This window comes from Triturus cristatus, chromosome 7, assembly GCF_964204655.1.
Source record: "Triturus cristatus chromosome 7, aTriCri1.1, whole genome shotgun sequence".
NCBI classification, from domain to species: Eukaryota; Metazoa; Chordata; class Amphibia; order Caudata; family Salamandridae; genus Triturus; species Triturus cristatus.
Genome location: NC_140590.1, coordinates 684,121,987 through 684,139,938, shown reverse-complemented (window position 1 = coordinate 684,139,938; position 17,952 = coordinate 684,121,987). Strand labels below are relative to the sequence as shown.

Here is a 17,952-nt window from a genome sequence, read left to right as displayed (position 1 = left end):
AGTTCCCTGTTGGCAGATCCCAAATCATCGCGATTGCTCAAGAGATCTTGTGATTGAGCTGCGCAGGAACGCGCTGACAGCGGGGGGCAGGGCACTAGACGAATCAGAAGGAAGGAAAGTGGACTTGATAACAGACGTGTGGACCGGTGGGTACGGACAGACAACATGTCTATCAGCGCTCACTGCGTGTCTGTCACCAGTGACTGGGCATCCCGCCCAGCTCGTGGCGGGGCAGCAGCAGCCAGTGACAGATGTGCAGTTTTTGTTGGCAGGGCACTTTGTGGGGGCAGAAGAGTGAGAGCAAAGCGCGCAGAGGCCGCTGCCGATGCCTCTGAAACACTCCTGGCAGCGGGCCTCTATCCCGCTGTAAACATACCGGCTCTGTACATGCTGCCCAGCCCACAAATGCACGTAGAGTCTCCGAATATGCCATAGCTGTGCCCACCTCGACACCAGTCTGAAGTCGCACTCTGTATTCTGCCCCCCCCCCCCCGCCTCCCCGCTGAATGTGTTATTAACGTTCTATAATGTGAACATGTTCTAAAGTCGAAAATGTCGAGCAAGTTTAGTCGTGTATTTTTACATAATAATGTTTTTGTTTGTATAGCGCTGTCTACCATGGAAAACTTCTAGCACCATTCACTAAATTAATTGCCTTCATACTTATATTAATAGTGGATGCATCTAAACTGTTGAAAACATTTCCAGAGACTGGAAAAAACCTAATCACACTCCACCCTGAACCCATAGCCGGTGGCATCATAATGTTAGGTTTCTTTAACAAAGGTTTTTAAAAAAAATGTTTTCAAATATAAATGTATCACGGCTGGTTTCACAAACTTCCCAATCTGCACCAGGCAGCAGTACTCTACGTCCCAAAATGGACTCGAAAACGTTTATCAATGTTCCGTAAATATCAGCTTATTTCCCGGGCATGGTCAAAGGTCCATAAGACTGCCACGAGAAAACGAAATAGGTGTTTATACCTGAACTTACAAAAATGTATAGCAATAGTCGAAAGTATGTCTCTGCTAGGAATTTTTCATCACATAAACTGAAGTAAACACTTTTACTTTTCTCCTAGTTCAAGTTGACGCCCAGTTTGAAGAATGGCAATTGAAGACCAGTTTAATACAAACAATTTACCAGCAATTTGATCACACTGGGGCTACGTTCATGTCAACGAGTGCCCAGCATTTCGGGGCTTTCATTAAGCACTCTTTCCCTCTGGTGGTGGTTTAAAATTTTCTATTTCCGCCATGCAGTTATGGGCAATAACAGAAGGCAAGGGCTTTTAAAAGCTGCTAATGCTTTGCAGCATGGGTTTGATAAGATTATTAGCATACGCGCACGCACACGCACGCACGCAACATACCTGCTTCTGCCCCATCTGTGACCTCCATACATTCACTGACCTCAGAACAGTAGTCTGTTCAAAAATTAAAACACCACTATCGCTGCATTCCATAAAAGGGGCTAATACCTTATTATCAATCTATTGAACTAAGCATTCGGACAAAGCTGAATTGCTGTGATTTCACTATGCATTAAGTTGATGGAAGAGCCTCCATTCTTCACAAAGTTGGCCCACATATATTAGCGTGCCCCTACCTCCCCCGCCACATACACCCCAGGGAGATGCCCAACTTTTTGCGTTGTAGTTTCATCCATATGTCTGAAAAGTTCCCTCTCCACCCACCTACTCATGTCAAGCCTAGACCTTGGCAGCCATGCCTTGTTAATGCTCTAAACCAGGGAAAGTCCGGCACAGAGCCAGGGTTGATTTTGGCCAGTGTACAAATATAAGATGACTTAAAAAAAAGAGAGAAAGAAAATAGGAAGCCAATGTACATTTGGAGAACAGTGCTCCCCAACTAGCAGTCTGTCCAAGGAGAGAATAACACAAGAGTCTACTTTGTGCGAGTGATGTACTTATTATTTGGCCAAATAACCCTGCTGCCAGGGAGCCTCTTATAATTTGTCATCTTCCCTGTGTTGTACGTTTAGTCTCAGAAGAAGACACCAGAGAGAGGTAAATAATGTACCTTTTTCAATAAAAAAAGGATGATCTTTGTAGTATTGTTACAGTACCTTCCACCTTGTACCGCAGATGGTGGGGCGGGGGCACAAAAAAAAAATAGACTTACCGTCCTAACTTGCAGCGCGACATCCTCCTCCCTCGAGTGTCTTCTGGAAGCTCCTGACACAGGAAACTCCACTATCCAAAGCTGTCGCTGCTCTCACAGCATGAGAGCAGTACCAAGATTGGATAAAGCAGGCGCTCTCAGTGCTCCTAAGAGGCCTGGAGGCCTGCGCTTTCTCTAAATCAGCTGTCTATGATTGCTAGGTTAGAGAACTTTAAAATGCGTTTATTTGGCTGGCCGTCCCAAGATGGCCGGCCAAAGAGACGTGCATTTTAAGGTCCACACCTCCCTGCTGCTTCCACTCAGCAGTACTGGCACAGCCCCTTCCTGACATTTAGTTTGTGACGGGTTGCTGAAAAATAAAATGGTAATAAATAAACCTATTGCCATTTAATTTTTCAGGTCTGGGGCATGTGGGGTGACGCTCCTCCACACAAATTGAGGAGCCGCACCTTCATTCTGGTATATAGAACAGGTATACATTGGCAGAAAGCAAGATTTGCTGACTGTTAGGAAACTCAAAGCTGAGCCACATGGCCGAGAATCATAGTCTGAACATTACTTCTAACACCCTTTTTGTTCTTCCTGCATAAGAAGAAAATTAACAACACCCACCGGTAACATGCTGTCAGTTTCCAGGCTCCGTTGATTAATTGTGGGTGGAGTGAGATATGCAGCTGTCCTGTGGTCAGAGGGACTGAACCTCTGGAGAACTATCAAAAGGCCCCCTGCTGTTGAGGTGGGACAGGCAAATAGTGATGTCCTTCTTCTGTTGAATTTTAGTCTGATGGAGAATCAAGACACTCCAAAGCTACACACAACTGACAAGTGCATACACTATAGTCCAGGCTTGATCTGTTACTGCAACCTGAGCAACTGGTGTGGGCCTTCATACGGGTGAGAAACCTGGCCAGAGTGCTATCTGATTATATCCAGTAGTGGCTGAAAATATGGGGGTGATAGACAGTGCATCCCGCCGGAGCAGACCATGCAGGTAAGAGTGGTGGGGCCAGGTTGGGGGGATTTTAGAGACGACCACGAGGAAAACTAAATAAATAATTAATTTTCCCTCCTCGTCGTCTGACGAAATCCCCAGCCACCTGGCCCACCGCTCATACCTGCACGGGCCTCTGCTGGCATCCCAAATTGGAGTTGAGGTTCCACAGGACAGAGTATTTTTTTAGATGATTGTTTTAAACATCCTGTAGTTTTTAGAGCTGTATGAAGCCTCAACGGATGATGCAGACATTCAGTGAGTAGCCTTCATTGCATATATACAGGGTGTGTGCATTACAGCCACTTATGGGAATAAAGTAGCACTGAGAATATCACAACTCTTGAGAAAAAGATAACCAGCATGGATAGAGAGGTGCATGCGGGAGTCCAGATTTTATAAACCCTTACAGTGAAGAAACAATGTGAACTGATACATAGTCTATGTACATTAGATTACAGATGAATGACCCTCAGACAGCATGCTGCGGCAGATAAACCAGGCTGTTTGCTGCCATGGTTGGTGTGAAATGAGGAGGGACATGGCCAGATCACTGCACTGCAAAATTAAGGGTTGGACAATAGTTATCACAGAATACCAGATTAATGGAGTAGTGAGGAACTATTGCCACTCCCTATATCAAAGCCCAGATGACTATGACAGGAGCTCTGTGGTAGAACATGAGTTGTGCAGGAATTAACAAACTGAATTAGGTACAGTTGGAGGCCCTGGAAGCTCCACTGAGTGTGAGGGAGACTATAATCGCTATCAGATGGCTGGCTTCAGGAAAGGATCCGGGTGGGATTGTAATCCCAATAGAGTTTTATTCAACATATGCATTGATTCTAGCTCCCAAACTGCAGCAAATGCATGAAGCAGCATGTATTGGTGGGACGTTGTCACAGACTACAATGGAAGTGATTATAGTGATAATCCCCAAGTTCGGTCAGGATTTATTACAGACCAAAGCATATTGGCCCCTGTTGATACTTAATCTTGAATACAAAATATTGGCTAAGGTTATAGCTGAAAGGATGATGCCCTGGATTTGGAACTTTCTCATCCTAACCAGTTAGGTTTTTATAACTAATATATGTGTCGCCATGAATATTAGACACCTTCACCATGCTATGGAGGAATGTCTTTAGAGTGTCAATATCCAGCAGCAATGTCAATAGATCTGTGGAAAGCCTACCAAACCCTAATTTGGAAATACATATTTACAGTTCTGGAGAAAATTGAGTTTTGCAATGGGATGCCTAAATGGATTTGTCTCCTGTCTGCCTGCCTGCAAGAGCTAAAACTGGCAGGTTAGTCTTGGTGTCCTGTTTGATTGAGAGGGGGAAGCAGAAGGGGTGTTTACTCTCCCTGTTCCTGTTCGCTTTGACCATGGAAAGGGGTGGCAACAAGGTATAGACAGAGGGTTGAGAGTTGGGGGATAAGAAAAGACAAAGTGCCGTACATCGTATCGGTTTGTCTAGCTGTATCTGCCAAAGGAAATGGAGGACATGGACCAGGTGCTGCGTGCACTAAAATATTTTAGAATAGTGTAGGTAGTGAGGATGAACTTTGCTAAGACTTGTGTTTTTCTTCTGTGGCAGCAGGAAGAATCTTTTATAAGGGGCGAGGTGGTGTTTCCTGTCCACTGGGAGAGCAACACATTTAAATATCTAGGAATCCGAATATACCACACTGAAGAAGACCTAATAGCTAATAATATAATGAGATAACTTGCTACAATTAAAGGGTCCTTTAAATTCTGGAAGTGACTTCCTATCTCAGCCCTAGGCAGAATTGTTTTGTCCAAACTGATTGTCCTTCTAAGGCTATTGGACTCTTTTACTGTGATCCTGCTGAGACTATCCAGGAACGTGTTTGTGAGAACTAATAGTTAGCTGACAGATTTGATATAAGGGTGGGGGGGGTTTGGTCATGGCCGTAAGTGTTCCCTGAGAAAGCTACAGCTCCCTACCACAGAGGTCGGACAAAGGCTCCAGATAAGCAACTTTATAATCTGGCCACCCAATTACAGTTGGTGGTTAGATGGGTGCCGGATTCTACAGGTGAGAGTTTAGTATGGGATGTTCGAAGGTGAGGGAGTAGATACACTGATGTGTCTGCTAGATGCCGTTCACAAAAATATAAAATACAGCAGATTAATTTTGTCTGTGAAATATTGTATAGATAGAATGACATTAAGGATTTAATTTACAGTGCCTTTCACTCCTGATTTTCCAATATCGTCTCTGCCGGTGTTTCATAATGTAGCTAGGAAAATAGATGTGCGGGTTTGGGATGCTGCAAAGGTAGTGCAGTTTGGTGACTTGATTGAAGAGGGTACATTTGATATATTTGAGAATCTTAACCAGTCCCACTCAATATACGTTGGACAATTTTTATCATTCAGTGCAATGTTGGAGAGGATATATGCATACACATGGAGTTCAAGAAAGTGAGTCTCCCGTAACCATGGGGTGCATGATGTGCTGGTAAAATTTGGGAAGGTACGTAAAACAGTGATATATACAACATTAGGTCACATGACCAAAATTAAGTTATTAGCACTGAAAGAGTCATAGGTGGAATAATGTGCAGAAATTGAAACTATGGTGTTGAGTATGCCTTTTGGACATCATCACAGAGAGGGCACAAAATCCAAAGGCCGGCCCTTTCTAAGCAATTAAGGGACATGCTGCCAGTCCTTTCTGAGGACGTTGAGTCCTCAGTAGGACAGTATTCCAACTGGCTAGTTTTGACCAGTACACTCAGACGCCTGCAAAGAAGTCCAGGATCAAGCGAGAACATCCACGGGCCCTGGTTCTCGGAAATCTAAAGGCCTGTAGAAGACAAGGAAGGCACTGAAGAGTCCGCTAATGTGATTCTGAGAAGGCTAGATGTAAGAGCTGTTTGGCTAGATATAAGACAGCGAATCGTTAGGCAAAGTCAATATATTTTACTAATAAAATTGAAGCAGCAGGAAATTCTTCAAAGGAGCTGTTTGTGACCATAAAAAGCTCACTACCGATTCCTTCTCCAATCCTTTTGTGACTCTCTGGTGAACACTTTTCACCGGAAAGTCAAGGAAGTTTAAAATAATTCCTCCACATGCATTTCCTCATTCCCCTCAGTTGAGAAACCCCCCCTGCAAGTCGATCTGGGGTCTTCACCATGTCAATTTATCCCTGCTGTGTAGGAATTCACGGAAAGGACTACATCTTCTAAATCAGGTTCACCAAGAGACTCTTGTCCACTGAGAGTAGCCTCTTTGGCAGCTGAAGTTCTTGGCCTAGTATTGGCTGATATTTGTAACCTGATGTGCCATTCAGGAATTTTTCTGTTTGGAAGACAGAGTTCGTGTGACCACTATTAAAAAAACCTTCACTTGGCCCACTTGATACGGGTAGCTATCGGCTCATTTCCTGCCTCCCTTTACCGGCCAAGATTATCAAGAAGGCCCTCAATAAACAACTGGTGGATTATGTCCAGACTAACAACTTTTTGGACACCACCCAATTTGGTTTCTGGGTGAGGTATAGCACAGAGACGGCCCTCATCAAGGCGACGGAAGAGAACAGGATGCCCCTTGATCCCGGAGGCAGGACCTCCCTGGTCCTGCTTAATCTGTCAGTGGCCTTTGATACTATGAGTCATGGGCTGCTAATGGATCGTCTGGACAGGATCGGGGTGACTCGGTCAGCATGGAATTTGCTGAACTTCTTCCTTACACGATGGGAGCAACCAGTAACTTTGGACAATTTTATATCTCTTACAATTTATCTTCCCTGCCGGGCCCCTCAGGGATCCCCACTTAGTCCAACTCTTTCTAATATATATGTTATCCCTCTTGCTGATCTGATCCGCTCCTTTGGTTTCACATTAATGACATTTGGCGAAGACACGCAAATTGTCATGTCATTTGCATCGGATGACCAAACAGTTGCCGGTAATTCATGCAACTGCATGAAAGCAGTCAGCCATTGGATGGCCATAAAACCCCTCAAACTCAACGCCAGTAAGACCGAGGTGTTGTTGTTTGGGGCTCAGCCATCGTTTTGGTCCCCTTGTCGGTGGTCATCAGAACTCGGTTTACCTCCATCCCCGGTTAAGTCAGCAAAGAACCTAGGAGCTGTTCTTAAAGATAAACTATCTTATTCTAACCAGGTAAATGTGGTCACTTCCGCTGCCTTTGCTACTTTGAAAATGGTTAAGAAAATTGTGCCATTCATCCTGGCTCATCTACAGAAGACAGTGATTACCTCGCTGGTCTTGTCACAGATTGATTACTGCAACGGTCTATACTTGCATGCACATCAGTGTGTCCTGAATAAATTACAGACCTTGCAGAATGTGGCAGTCTGTGTGTTCTGTAGAATCCCAGAGTACCAGTCAGTTTATGGTGAAATCAAAAAACTACACTGGCTTCCAGTTAGGAAGAGGATCACGTTCAAAGTGCTATGTCTGGTTCATAAGGCACTTTACCAGCAGGGACTTATTTTTTTAAGAAATATTTTTTTCTGGTATAAACCTGGCAGATCCATATGCTCGGCCTCCCCACATTTGGTGGTTGTCCCCAGATTTAAGGGCGTGAACTGGGGAGGCAGAGGCTTAGTAGTTGGAGCTTCGAATGCAACCACGGCCCGTGCTGGTAAGAACGGTGGGGCAGTGGGGCTAGGTTGGGGAGGGATTCAATAGACGACCAAGAGGGGAAATTATTTATTTATTTAATTTTCCCTCGTGGTTGTCTGTCAAATCCCCCTCAACCCGGCTCCACCGCTTTACCGCTCTTACCTGCATGGACTGCCGCTGTTTGAAGGCCTGGAATTCCTTGCCTCCACATCTCAGAGCCCTATCTAACTTTATGCTGTTTAGAAAGTCTTTGGAGACATGGCTGTTCCCTTCTGCTTAACATCGGTCAGGTTCTTACACTGATTAGTAGCTCAGCTAGTAGCAAGATGCCTTTTTTGGCATTTGAGCACTTTGTAAGCATATATATCATAACATACCATAAAAGAGGGGAAGCAAGTCATAAATTTAGTGAATGGGACATCTTCTTGGCCATACTGCCCAATAAAGATGAAAGTAAGGCTCTATGACTGCTCTTGGTCTGTCAATGAGACCTGGAGATGCCTCTTGGATAATATTTGGAGTGCATGAGGGTATAGTTGGCACAGATGTTGGGTGGGGAAGGAGGAAATGGAAAATGTTGAATGCTTTCAAATTAAAGTAAGTCTGACTGGTGCCCTGATTGTCTGGTCGATGAAGCTCTTTGATAAAGCACAGGTTATTTAGGAGTTCTAGGATCCAATTCACATACCAAACTATCTTGAAAGTAGGGGAGCCCTGAACATGAGTTGGAACCCGGAGATATGATTCGGAATCATTACAATATGTTGGAAATAGAAGTTTTCTAAGGTACAGGGTGATAGCAATCATTGCAGTCTTCAGTTTCGGTTTTGTAGGAGTGTGCGAGCCATTGTGATTTTGTTGGCTATACGGCTCCCATCCTGGATGTATCAATGGAGAACACATGCCTTCTGACCTTTTCCTTTGTCTCCATTCAGGTTATCAAGTGTGGTGCTGTCTTTTTAAGGTGGATAATTTCTGAGGTATTTTTAGTATATGGAGAAGAAGCCTGTGTAGAGCTGGGGTCATGTGGTAGAGCTTATACAGATCTATGATGAAACATGTCGTCTTGCATTTGATTTGATTTGAAGTGTTATTTATAAAGCGCACGAATGCCATGGTGTCTTGGCGCTGGGTGTGAGACGTGACATTCTTCCAGGTGAGTTCATTAGTTTTTACCGAACAACCAGGTTTTTAGGTCCTTCCTGAAATTTAAACGGTTCGGTTGACAACGCAGGGGACATGGCATCTGGTTCCATAATTTTGCTGCACAGTAAGATAGTGTTCTACCTCCCCATCTGACCTTCCGCGTTTTTGGGATACAAACAAGACCTTCTGTAGATGATCTGAGTGTTCTGACAGGAAGATATCTTGTGAAGAGTTTCCCTACTTCTCTGGATATACCTCCATAAAGAGCCTTGTGTACTAGACATAGAGCTTTAAAGTTAACCCTATGTCAGACCGGGAGCCAGTGTAGAGTTTTAATGGCCTCTGAGGTAGGGCGGCCCTTAGGTATATTCATAAGTAACCTAGCTGCCGCATTTTGCAATGATTGGAGCTTCCTCTCCTGTGCCTTGCCAATTCCCACAAAAAGGGCATTACAGTAGTCTAGTTTTGATAGAAAAAGTGAAACTACAATTGTCTTTTGAAATTCTGTTGTTATAAAAGGGAACATTTTCCTTAAAGTTTTTAAAAGGAGGAAATAGGAAGAGGTTAGTTTATTAATATGGGCGGATAGGTTTAGCTGATTGTCCAGGGTTATCCCCAGGTTCTTTACCTTTGAAACAGGGGTGGGGCAGAGTCCCGCCTCCTTGGGCCACCAGCTTGTGTTCCATACCGATGGACCTTTGCCAAATTCAAGGACCTCGGTTTTGTCAGTATTGATTTTTAGAAAATTTGAGCTCATCGAGTGCATAATGTCAGCTAGACATGCATGAAAACCAGTAGCTACTATATCTAAGGGCTCTGTGACTGAGATGGTGAGCTGAGAGTCATCGGCATACATAATTAGTGAAAATCCATGTTTTCTAACCAATTTGGCCAACGGGGCAACATAAATATTAAAGAGAGTCGGTGAAAGAGCAGACCCCTGTGGAACCCCACAAGGGAGTCGAAACATTTCAGACTGCACATTCTCCCAGTGTATATTTTGTTATATTCTTTCAATGGTAGGTGCCTTTTTGTCGTCAGGAAGACTGCTGAGTTAGGGATTGGTAGGGAGAGGACAAGGCTTGCACTGTTGTCCTAAAGTTAGATTCAGGTAAGAAAGGTTTCACTTTATTCAGCAGCAAACGCTGGTGCTCTAATGGTTCATTTTGGAGAAGTGTGCACTGAAGTAGAGTTATGTCGTCAACAGTGACTTAGTGCGATTTTGTATAACAGCCTGCTGTGGAGCAAAGCCCCGCTATTGCATGTAGGGAAAAATATAAGGAATGCAATGTCAGCCTAGAAATATGACAGTGGGACAAGCTCCCATACCAGTGATCTGGATGAAACTGAAACTAAAGGTGAATCCAAACTTTGATGAGTCATGTTTTCATCTCAGTGAGAATGATAAAACATGTACTCGCAAGTTAAGGGGCGAAAGCACCTGTTTTTTAGTTCCCAAATGTATTAGTTTCACTTATGCCATCATAGAAATAGTAGAAACTGTTGATGGTTCGAATCGATAATTAGAAAGCTACATCAGAGATTGTTTAACTAGTCACAAAAGATTAAAAAGCTGTAAGAGCAGTCGTACGTGATTCTAAGATTATAGTATTATTTTGGTTACATTTCAACCTAAAAAGTTGCATCTAGGATAAATCAGCAGGTGCCAAGGCTGGACTGGCCATAGAGAGCCCAGACAACCGCCGCAGGATGGACAGGCTTTTGGCAGGAGGGCACTGAAAGGAGCTAATATATCCGTTGACAAACCCTATGGCCATCCATCCTGAAAAATTCTGAGGGAATAGCACTCAGTTTTCTAAAAGTTGCATACATGTTTTACCGCTGCATATAAGTATTGCTTTTGGTTTCCATGAGATACTCTGAAGTATTGGAATTTTTTGTGAAGTCCTCTTTGATAAGTAAGAACACATATTTGGAGAAGTCCCAACACCTATTGTTATTCATGGTGCAGTAAAACAGGGAGCAATTGTTTTAGGCAAGGAGCACTCATTAACATCAGAAATTTAAGAAAGCCCGAAGAGTCAGCATGATTGCACAACACAGGTTTTAAGAGAAATAAGGAAGGAAGGCTGTACCACATCTTGGGAACAACTAGAGAACAAATCTTGGCCACCCAGTTTTGTTACCTGAAATCAAGTACATAGTCATGCGAGTGCATTAATAGACCTAGATGAAACATTGCAAGCCAAGTTATCTTTGAGAGAATAAGTGTTAGATTTGTCAACCTTAGGGTAGTTGTCCCACAAACGTTTTGCTTTCTCCTCTCCTCTGTTGCTCAGTTTGTTTTTGTCGGCCTTAGGACTCTGTGCACTCTACCACTGCTACCCAGGACTAAAATGCTTGTGCTCACTCCCTAACACATGGTAAAATTGGCTTACACCTGATTGTCATATTTAATTTACGTTTAAGCCCTTAGTAATATTGTATACCATGTACCCATGGCTCGTCAATTAAATGATACTAGTGGGTCTGCAGCACTTATTATGCCGCCCACTGAAGTAGCTCTTTAAACCATGTCCCAGACCTGCCATTGGAGCCTGTATGCAGCATTAAACTGCCAATTTGATTTGGCAGAATAAACCGCTTTACAGATGAAAACTCCCTTTTTATTACATATATGTCACCCCTAGGCAGGTCCTAAACAGCCCACATGGCAGGGTGTGTTGTATTTGAAATGTCGCACATGTACTTTTAAGATGTACATGTCCTGGTAGTGAATAACTCACAAATTTCTATCTCACTACTGTGATGCCTACCTCTCCCGTAGGATAATATTGAGATTTATTATTACATTTATTAAGTGGTAACCTTTGTTTAGGAACAGGTAGCAATATTGTGTTTGGTATGTAAGGAATTGTAATTTAAAATCCTCTTAAATGTTAAAGTCACACTTCTGAATAAATCACTTTTAGCAAGTTGGTATATTATTTTCCTAACTATTTGGTGCCTTCAGCCTGTTTCCTGGGTCACATGACAATGTAGTTGTAGTTGACCTTTGTGTATTCCTCCTACACAGCCACACAATCGGGGGACTGGTTTTTGGCAGGAGGGGCTGTGCAAGCAGGATTGGGGGCAGAGTTGAGCACAGCCCCATTTGCACTTCAAAGACATTGCCTCAGCTCACACATAAAGAACTTCACACTAGCCTGTTGTGCACCCAGACACACCTAAAGGCACTCCTAGTTGTTCCACATGGTATGCCTCTTGTCGAATGTGTGACTACAGAGGATACCATCTATACCCAGACCATGAAGCTCTCCATTCCTAAAGTTAGGGAAGCAAATCCTGGGTTGTCAGGGTAGGATACTCACTGAATTAGCATGATTTTTTTGTGATAGGGTTCCTCTGAATGAGTGGAGATGCAGGGGCGCTAAGAAGAGATGAAATACAACAAAGCCTCATTAACAAGTGACTTGGCCTTTAAAAGACCTGTGAAGTACTTGGGTGCGGCGGCTGTTTGTGTTCCAGGGAAGCGCCGGGTGAGGTGAGAGACAGGGGGGGAGGGGGGGGGGGCTGCGGGCAGCAGCTAGTGAGAGCAGCAGGTGAGTTTAAAGCGGGAGGAAGACAGAGTGCGACAGAGGGAGGGAAAGAGGGAGAGGGGGAAGACAGAGCAGGAGACAGGGAGGGAGAGACAGCGAGAGAGAGAGACAAGTTGGGAGAGGGAGGGAGACAGAGGGAGGGAGGGGGACAGAGGGAGAACAGATGGAGAGGGAGGGAGACAGAGAGGGAGGGAGACAGAGAGGGACGGAGACAGAGAGAAAGGGAGACAAACTGATTGAGAGAGAGAGATAGAGAGAGGGAGGGAGACAGGGAGAGAGAGAGGGAAGGAGAGAGAGGGAGAGGGAGGGAGATGGGGAGGGAGACAAAGAGGGAGGGAGAGAGAGGGAAGGAGGGAGACAGGGGGAGGGAGGGAGACAGAGAGGGAGGGAGACAGAGAGGGAGGGAGACAAACACAGTGAGTGAGGCAGAGGAAGAGAGAGATAGAGGGAGGGAGACAGGGAGAGGGAGGGAGACAGGGGGAGGGAGGGAGACAGGGAGAGGGAGGGAGAGAGAGAGACAGAGGGAGGGAGACAGAGAGAGAGGGAGACCAACAAAGTGAGTGAGACAGGTAGGGAGGGAGGGAGGGAGACAGAGAGAGGGGGAGGCAGACAGAGAGAGGGAGGGAGAGAGAGAGGAAGGGAAACAGAGAGAGGGAGGGAGACCGAGAGAGGGAGGGAGACAGAGAGAGGGAGGGAGACAGAGAGGGAAGGAGGGAGACAGAGAGAGGGAGGGAGGGAGACAGAGAGAGGGAGGGAGGGAGACAGAGAGAGTGAGGGAGACAGAGAAGAGGGAGGGAGACAGAGAGAGGGAGGGAGACAGAGAGAGAGAGGGAGACACAGAGGGAGGGAGACACAGAGGGAGGGAGACAGAGGGAGGGAGACAGAGGGAGGGAGATAGAGGGAGGGAGACAAGAGGGAGAGGGAGGGATGGAGGGAGGGACTGAGACAGAGAGGGAGGGAGACAGAGTGAGTGAGACAGAGGGAGACTGAGGGAGGGAGAGAGAGAGAAAGGGAGACAGAGGGAGAGAGAGAGAAATAGATAGAGAGAGATGGAGACAGAGAGAGGGAGGGAGGGAGACAGAGAGAGGGAGGGAGACAGAGAGAGGGAGGGAGACAGAGAGAGGGAGGGAGACACAGAGGGAGGGAGACAGAGAGAGGGAGGGAGACACAGAGGGAGGGAGACACAGAGGGAGGGAGACAGAGGGAGGGAGACAGAGGGAGGGAGATAGAGGGAGGGAGATAGAGGGAGGGAGACAAGAGGGAGAGGGAGGGATGGAGGGAGGGACTGAGACAGGGAGGGAGGGAGACAGAGTGAGCGAGACAGAGGGAGACTGAGGGAGGGAGAGAGAGAGAAAGGGAGACTGAGGGAGGGAGAGAGAGAGAGAGAAATTGATAGAGAGAGAGGGAGACAGAGAGAGGGAGAGTGATAGAGGGAGAGTGATAGAGGGAGGGAGGGAGGGAGACAGAGCTAGATAGATAGATAGATAGATAGACAGATAGATAGATAGATAGATAGATAGATAGATAGATAGATAGATAGATAGATAGATAGATAGATAGATAGATAGATAGATAGATAGATAGATAGATAGATAGATATGTGTGAATGCCGGGTCTGGTGGCTCAGTGGACGAAGGCGTCTGCTGCAGGGGCCTGTGTTCAACCTCATGGTCCCGTTTTTTTTTTTTGCTCTAGCCCCGCCTCCTCCCCCACTGCCCCCGCCCCCATCGGTGCGGCCCTCGGCCACAAACCACACTGTAAATTTGGCCCCCGAGAGAAAGTTTGTGAGTACCCCTGATTTAGACCAAATTGGCCTTATATCTTCAGCCACCTTACTTGTTTCTGAAATTTGATTAGTGATCATGAAGGGTGTGCTGTACATACCTCCATCTCACCCATTGTGTTATGAGCGATCCTACTTATGCACTAATAAGTTATTTCTCAAATTGAATATTTGCAGTTGATTACAGAAAAAAACCTGCCTAATGAATATCAATTAGGCAGGATGCAGTTGGCTAACCACTGTGATTGGCTGTAATTGCAGGGCTGGTGGAGTTCAGATGACACCAGACCTCTGACCCTGCATGTGTATTCCCAAATGGAAACTATTTTAGCAGTCTATGCCCATAAAGGGATCCATGCAGCTTTAAAAATAAAGTTTCCATTTCGGAAGACTAGAGTGGGCAGCTGTCCTCTGGACTGCTTACAGCCAGCCCTCATAAGCCATTGTTCTGTTATTGCACCATTCAAAGCTTTCTTCCTCCCACTAAACCATTCACTATATGGCAGTCGACCATCCCACTTAAGTTATTGGCTAACTTCACTGCGTTGTGACGGCATTCTGCGCTTTTGCATGGAGCACATTGCACTCAAAGGAGTCCCTCCAGTGCCAGGGATTACTATAGCGGGATATGAATTTGAGACAAATAATATGATCTAGCTTTCAGCCAATTCCATTCTTTTTATATTTTGCGGAGTCCTAACACCTCCAACAAGACTAAAGTTTTACCAAAACGATAATAAAACAAACATTAACAAAGACAAAAAGCTGGCAGCCAACTCCAGACCTATACGATTTGCCAAAGCTTGTTTAGTTTTTCTTCACATGTGAATACTTAGCTTGATGTTCCTGCTAAGAGAACAGTAATGCATGTTTTGAATCGTAAGTTTTTTAGAACAGGGAAACATCCAATAATCGCATGCTGCACTCATTGGACATGTAGAGTAATTCCTTGTTCCAGACCCTAGAAACACTTTATTGCACCTATTGAGGCGGGGCCGTAGGAGAGGTGGAAATGGAAAGTCCTGTATGGTGTTTTTGCATAGGGCTGTATGGTGTTATTGCATAGAGTTTGGCCAAAACACTAAGGATTTGTGTGCTCATGAAAAGCCCTCTTTGGTTCGCTCCCTGTGCTAATGCCTTGTTTGTGGTATGAGGACCGCAAGGATAGCAAACCTACCACCATCTGATTTCCCTGTCACATTTTCCCCCTTTTATTTCAGGCCCATCCCGCCATCATCGCATTAAGGTTTCAGTCGGTAGCCAATCCAAACCCTTAGGCTAACTGTAAATCTTCCTACTGTGGAAACGCAGAGCAGGGAGACACAAAGGGGGCCAAAAAACATAGCTCTCGAAACCAAATGCATATGAATGAAAATAAACTCGCTGCTCTCAGAGTAGCACACGACCGATGAGGCAATGCCATTAGGACACATTTAAATACACTTAGGGCAGCTTTCTTCCCAAGGAAACTTGATGGATTGTAGTGAACGGCTGCAAAGTCGAAGGATTATATATTTAAACAAGTGGTTAAGCCGCATAGGTCCTCGCTTGGCTGTTGGCTTCTGTTTCAGAGCCTCAATTGCAACATAAATGAATAGCAGAAGTAATTAAAGAAAAAACTAGATAGATTTTGATTTATAAGTGCACTTTGTTTCTCATACTACGTTTGACAGTCATTCACGATTAGTGGCTTTCCAGTCCTAAGGGGATCGTTTCCTGAAGACAAATGTTTAGACTGCTGTTGGGATGTCCGCCAAGCACGAGATGAGTGTATGCACTTTTGTCTTACAGGTGACTATGATGTACAACTGCAGATGAAGGGTTACAGTTTTTCACTCCATGTGAAAAATGATGAGGACGTGCCCGAGAACCTCGAGCAGGCGCAAGTGCAAGTGGAGAAGCTCAGTAGAGCCTCCAAGCTAATCCTCGCCAATGAAACGAAGCTGCAGGAGATGATCCGCTCGGTGCTTCACAGCAAGAGCCAGCTGTCTGAAAACCTGAAGCAGAGGCAGCTAGCCTACCTGGACCAGGTGCGGGTGGAGGCCAACCTGGAGAACAATATCCTTAAAGTTGGCCTGGTCCAGCAGAAGTCCAGACAGTATCAAGAGGAAGCCAAGAGCATCTTGAAGGAAGTGGCTGAGCTGACCGGGCTAGCCTTGTAGACCGGGAGCTGGCTAAGAACACGTTCTGAGGCATGATAGTATAGTGTGTGGTTCTTGGGTCAGGCAAGGATCATCCCTTAAACATCTAATGCACAGAAAGCACCATGAAGGTTGACTTGTCTTGCAGGAGGTTATCTTGTCACACGTCGTTGTCATTTTACTTTTATAAGGCTGTGAAAAGTGGGAATTACTCCAGATTCACAATCTACAATTTGAAGGTGAAATATTGGGGTAATAGACAGCAATAGACATTATTCATTGTTGCTACTGTTTAGAGATCTGGAACCACCCATGCCACTACTTCCAGTTGTTGAAGCCCTCACACTGTCTCAGAGAGCTTTTTGAGATCATTAATGACATGCTATTTAGTGTGTATAATATTTCCTTAAAAATACAGCATGACCTAGCATATCGTTACTTACAATGCTACGTATGTGAAAATGTAAATGGACATATAAGATACTTGAAAAACTGCCTTTGACATATCAATCTTGAATACACTTTAAGATCTTTTTGCACTTTACATCGTGACCAACACTGGGCAAGGTGGAAAATGATGTTCTCGGGCTTCAGGGGGTGTATATGTATGATAAATATTAAGGTAGCCTGGCATGATATGAGGGTGCTTTAGATTTGCCTTTTATTTTGTGGTGCCCCCTACTTGTTCCATGTTCTGGTCAACTGAGTTCAACACCTGCTCAACTTCTGCCCTTGTTTGTCCCACTACTACACTCTTTAAAACACATAACCTGTATCTTGCATTTGCCCAATTTTAATCACCCATTTGCCTCCAGTGCATCCCACGTCTAGTACCAGGGCAGCCCCATCTCTGCATTCTACATCTGTCCCTCGTGCATCCCACACCTGCCACTGTTTCACATATCTGCCCCTTTCCTTTTCCTAAGCAGTTAGATTGAAATTTTGAATACTAGTATCTGTTTCACCCAAAAACTAATCGTGTTAAATGAAGAAACAGACTGCATCTCAAATCCTGGATTTACAGTTCATAGTTTAAAGGTTAACTGTGCCCCAGAGGGAGCAGCAGTGTTCATAGAAATATGAATGTAGTTTAGTTGCATGTACAATGTTAAATGAAATTCCCCTTGCCAACTACTGAAAAATTGTGTACACTTTATTGCCAAATAAAAAGATAGATTTATTTTGCTGGTGAAATACTTTAGCTTTATTTCACTGCTCATCACATAAACCGGTGTTATGTTCCACAACAGTTATTTTAATTGACAGGCAGATGCTCCTTCGAATTATGTATCAATATCAGCATTTGTGCTCTTGGTTACCGTAGTGAATGGAAGTTTTTGCTGTCATAGAAGAAGAAGAAAATCGAATAACCAGATAATGTTCTTTAAGAAGAGGGTTTTGGAAAGAGGTTGTTTTTCAGTTCCTTCCATAAGATAACCCTTTCTAATATATGCGGCATAGAAATTCACATGAACGTTTTTTCCCATCCTACTGGTTTTCATGATCATCACCTCCCTTTCTGTCCACTTCTGCATACATGTACCAATTACCTTCTCTC

The 17,952-nt window shown here is 44.7% G+C and overlaps 1 protein-coding gene across 2 annotated transcripts in view; it reads left to right on the top strand.

Annotated features, from left to right (window-relative positions):
• LOC146810339 (uncharacterized) overlaps positions 1-17,588 on the top strand; it is an 83,177-nt gene extending 65,589 nt beyond the window's left edge. For both annotated transcript variants that reach the window (XM_085617331.1, XM_085617332.1), the window contains exon 5: positions 16,045-17,588. In XM_085617331.1, coding sequence (XP_085473457.1) covers positions 16,045-16,415 — 371 coding nt within the window. In that variant the 3' untranslated portion in view covers positions 16,416-17,588. The remainder of the gene's footprint in view (positions 1-16,044) is intronic.
• Positions 17,589-17,952: the final 364 nt, after the last annotated feature.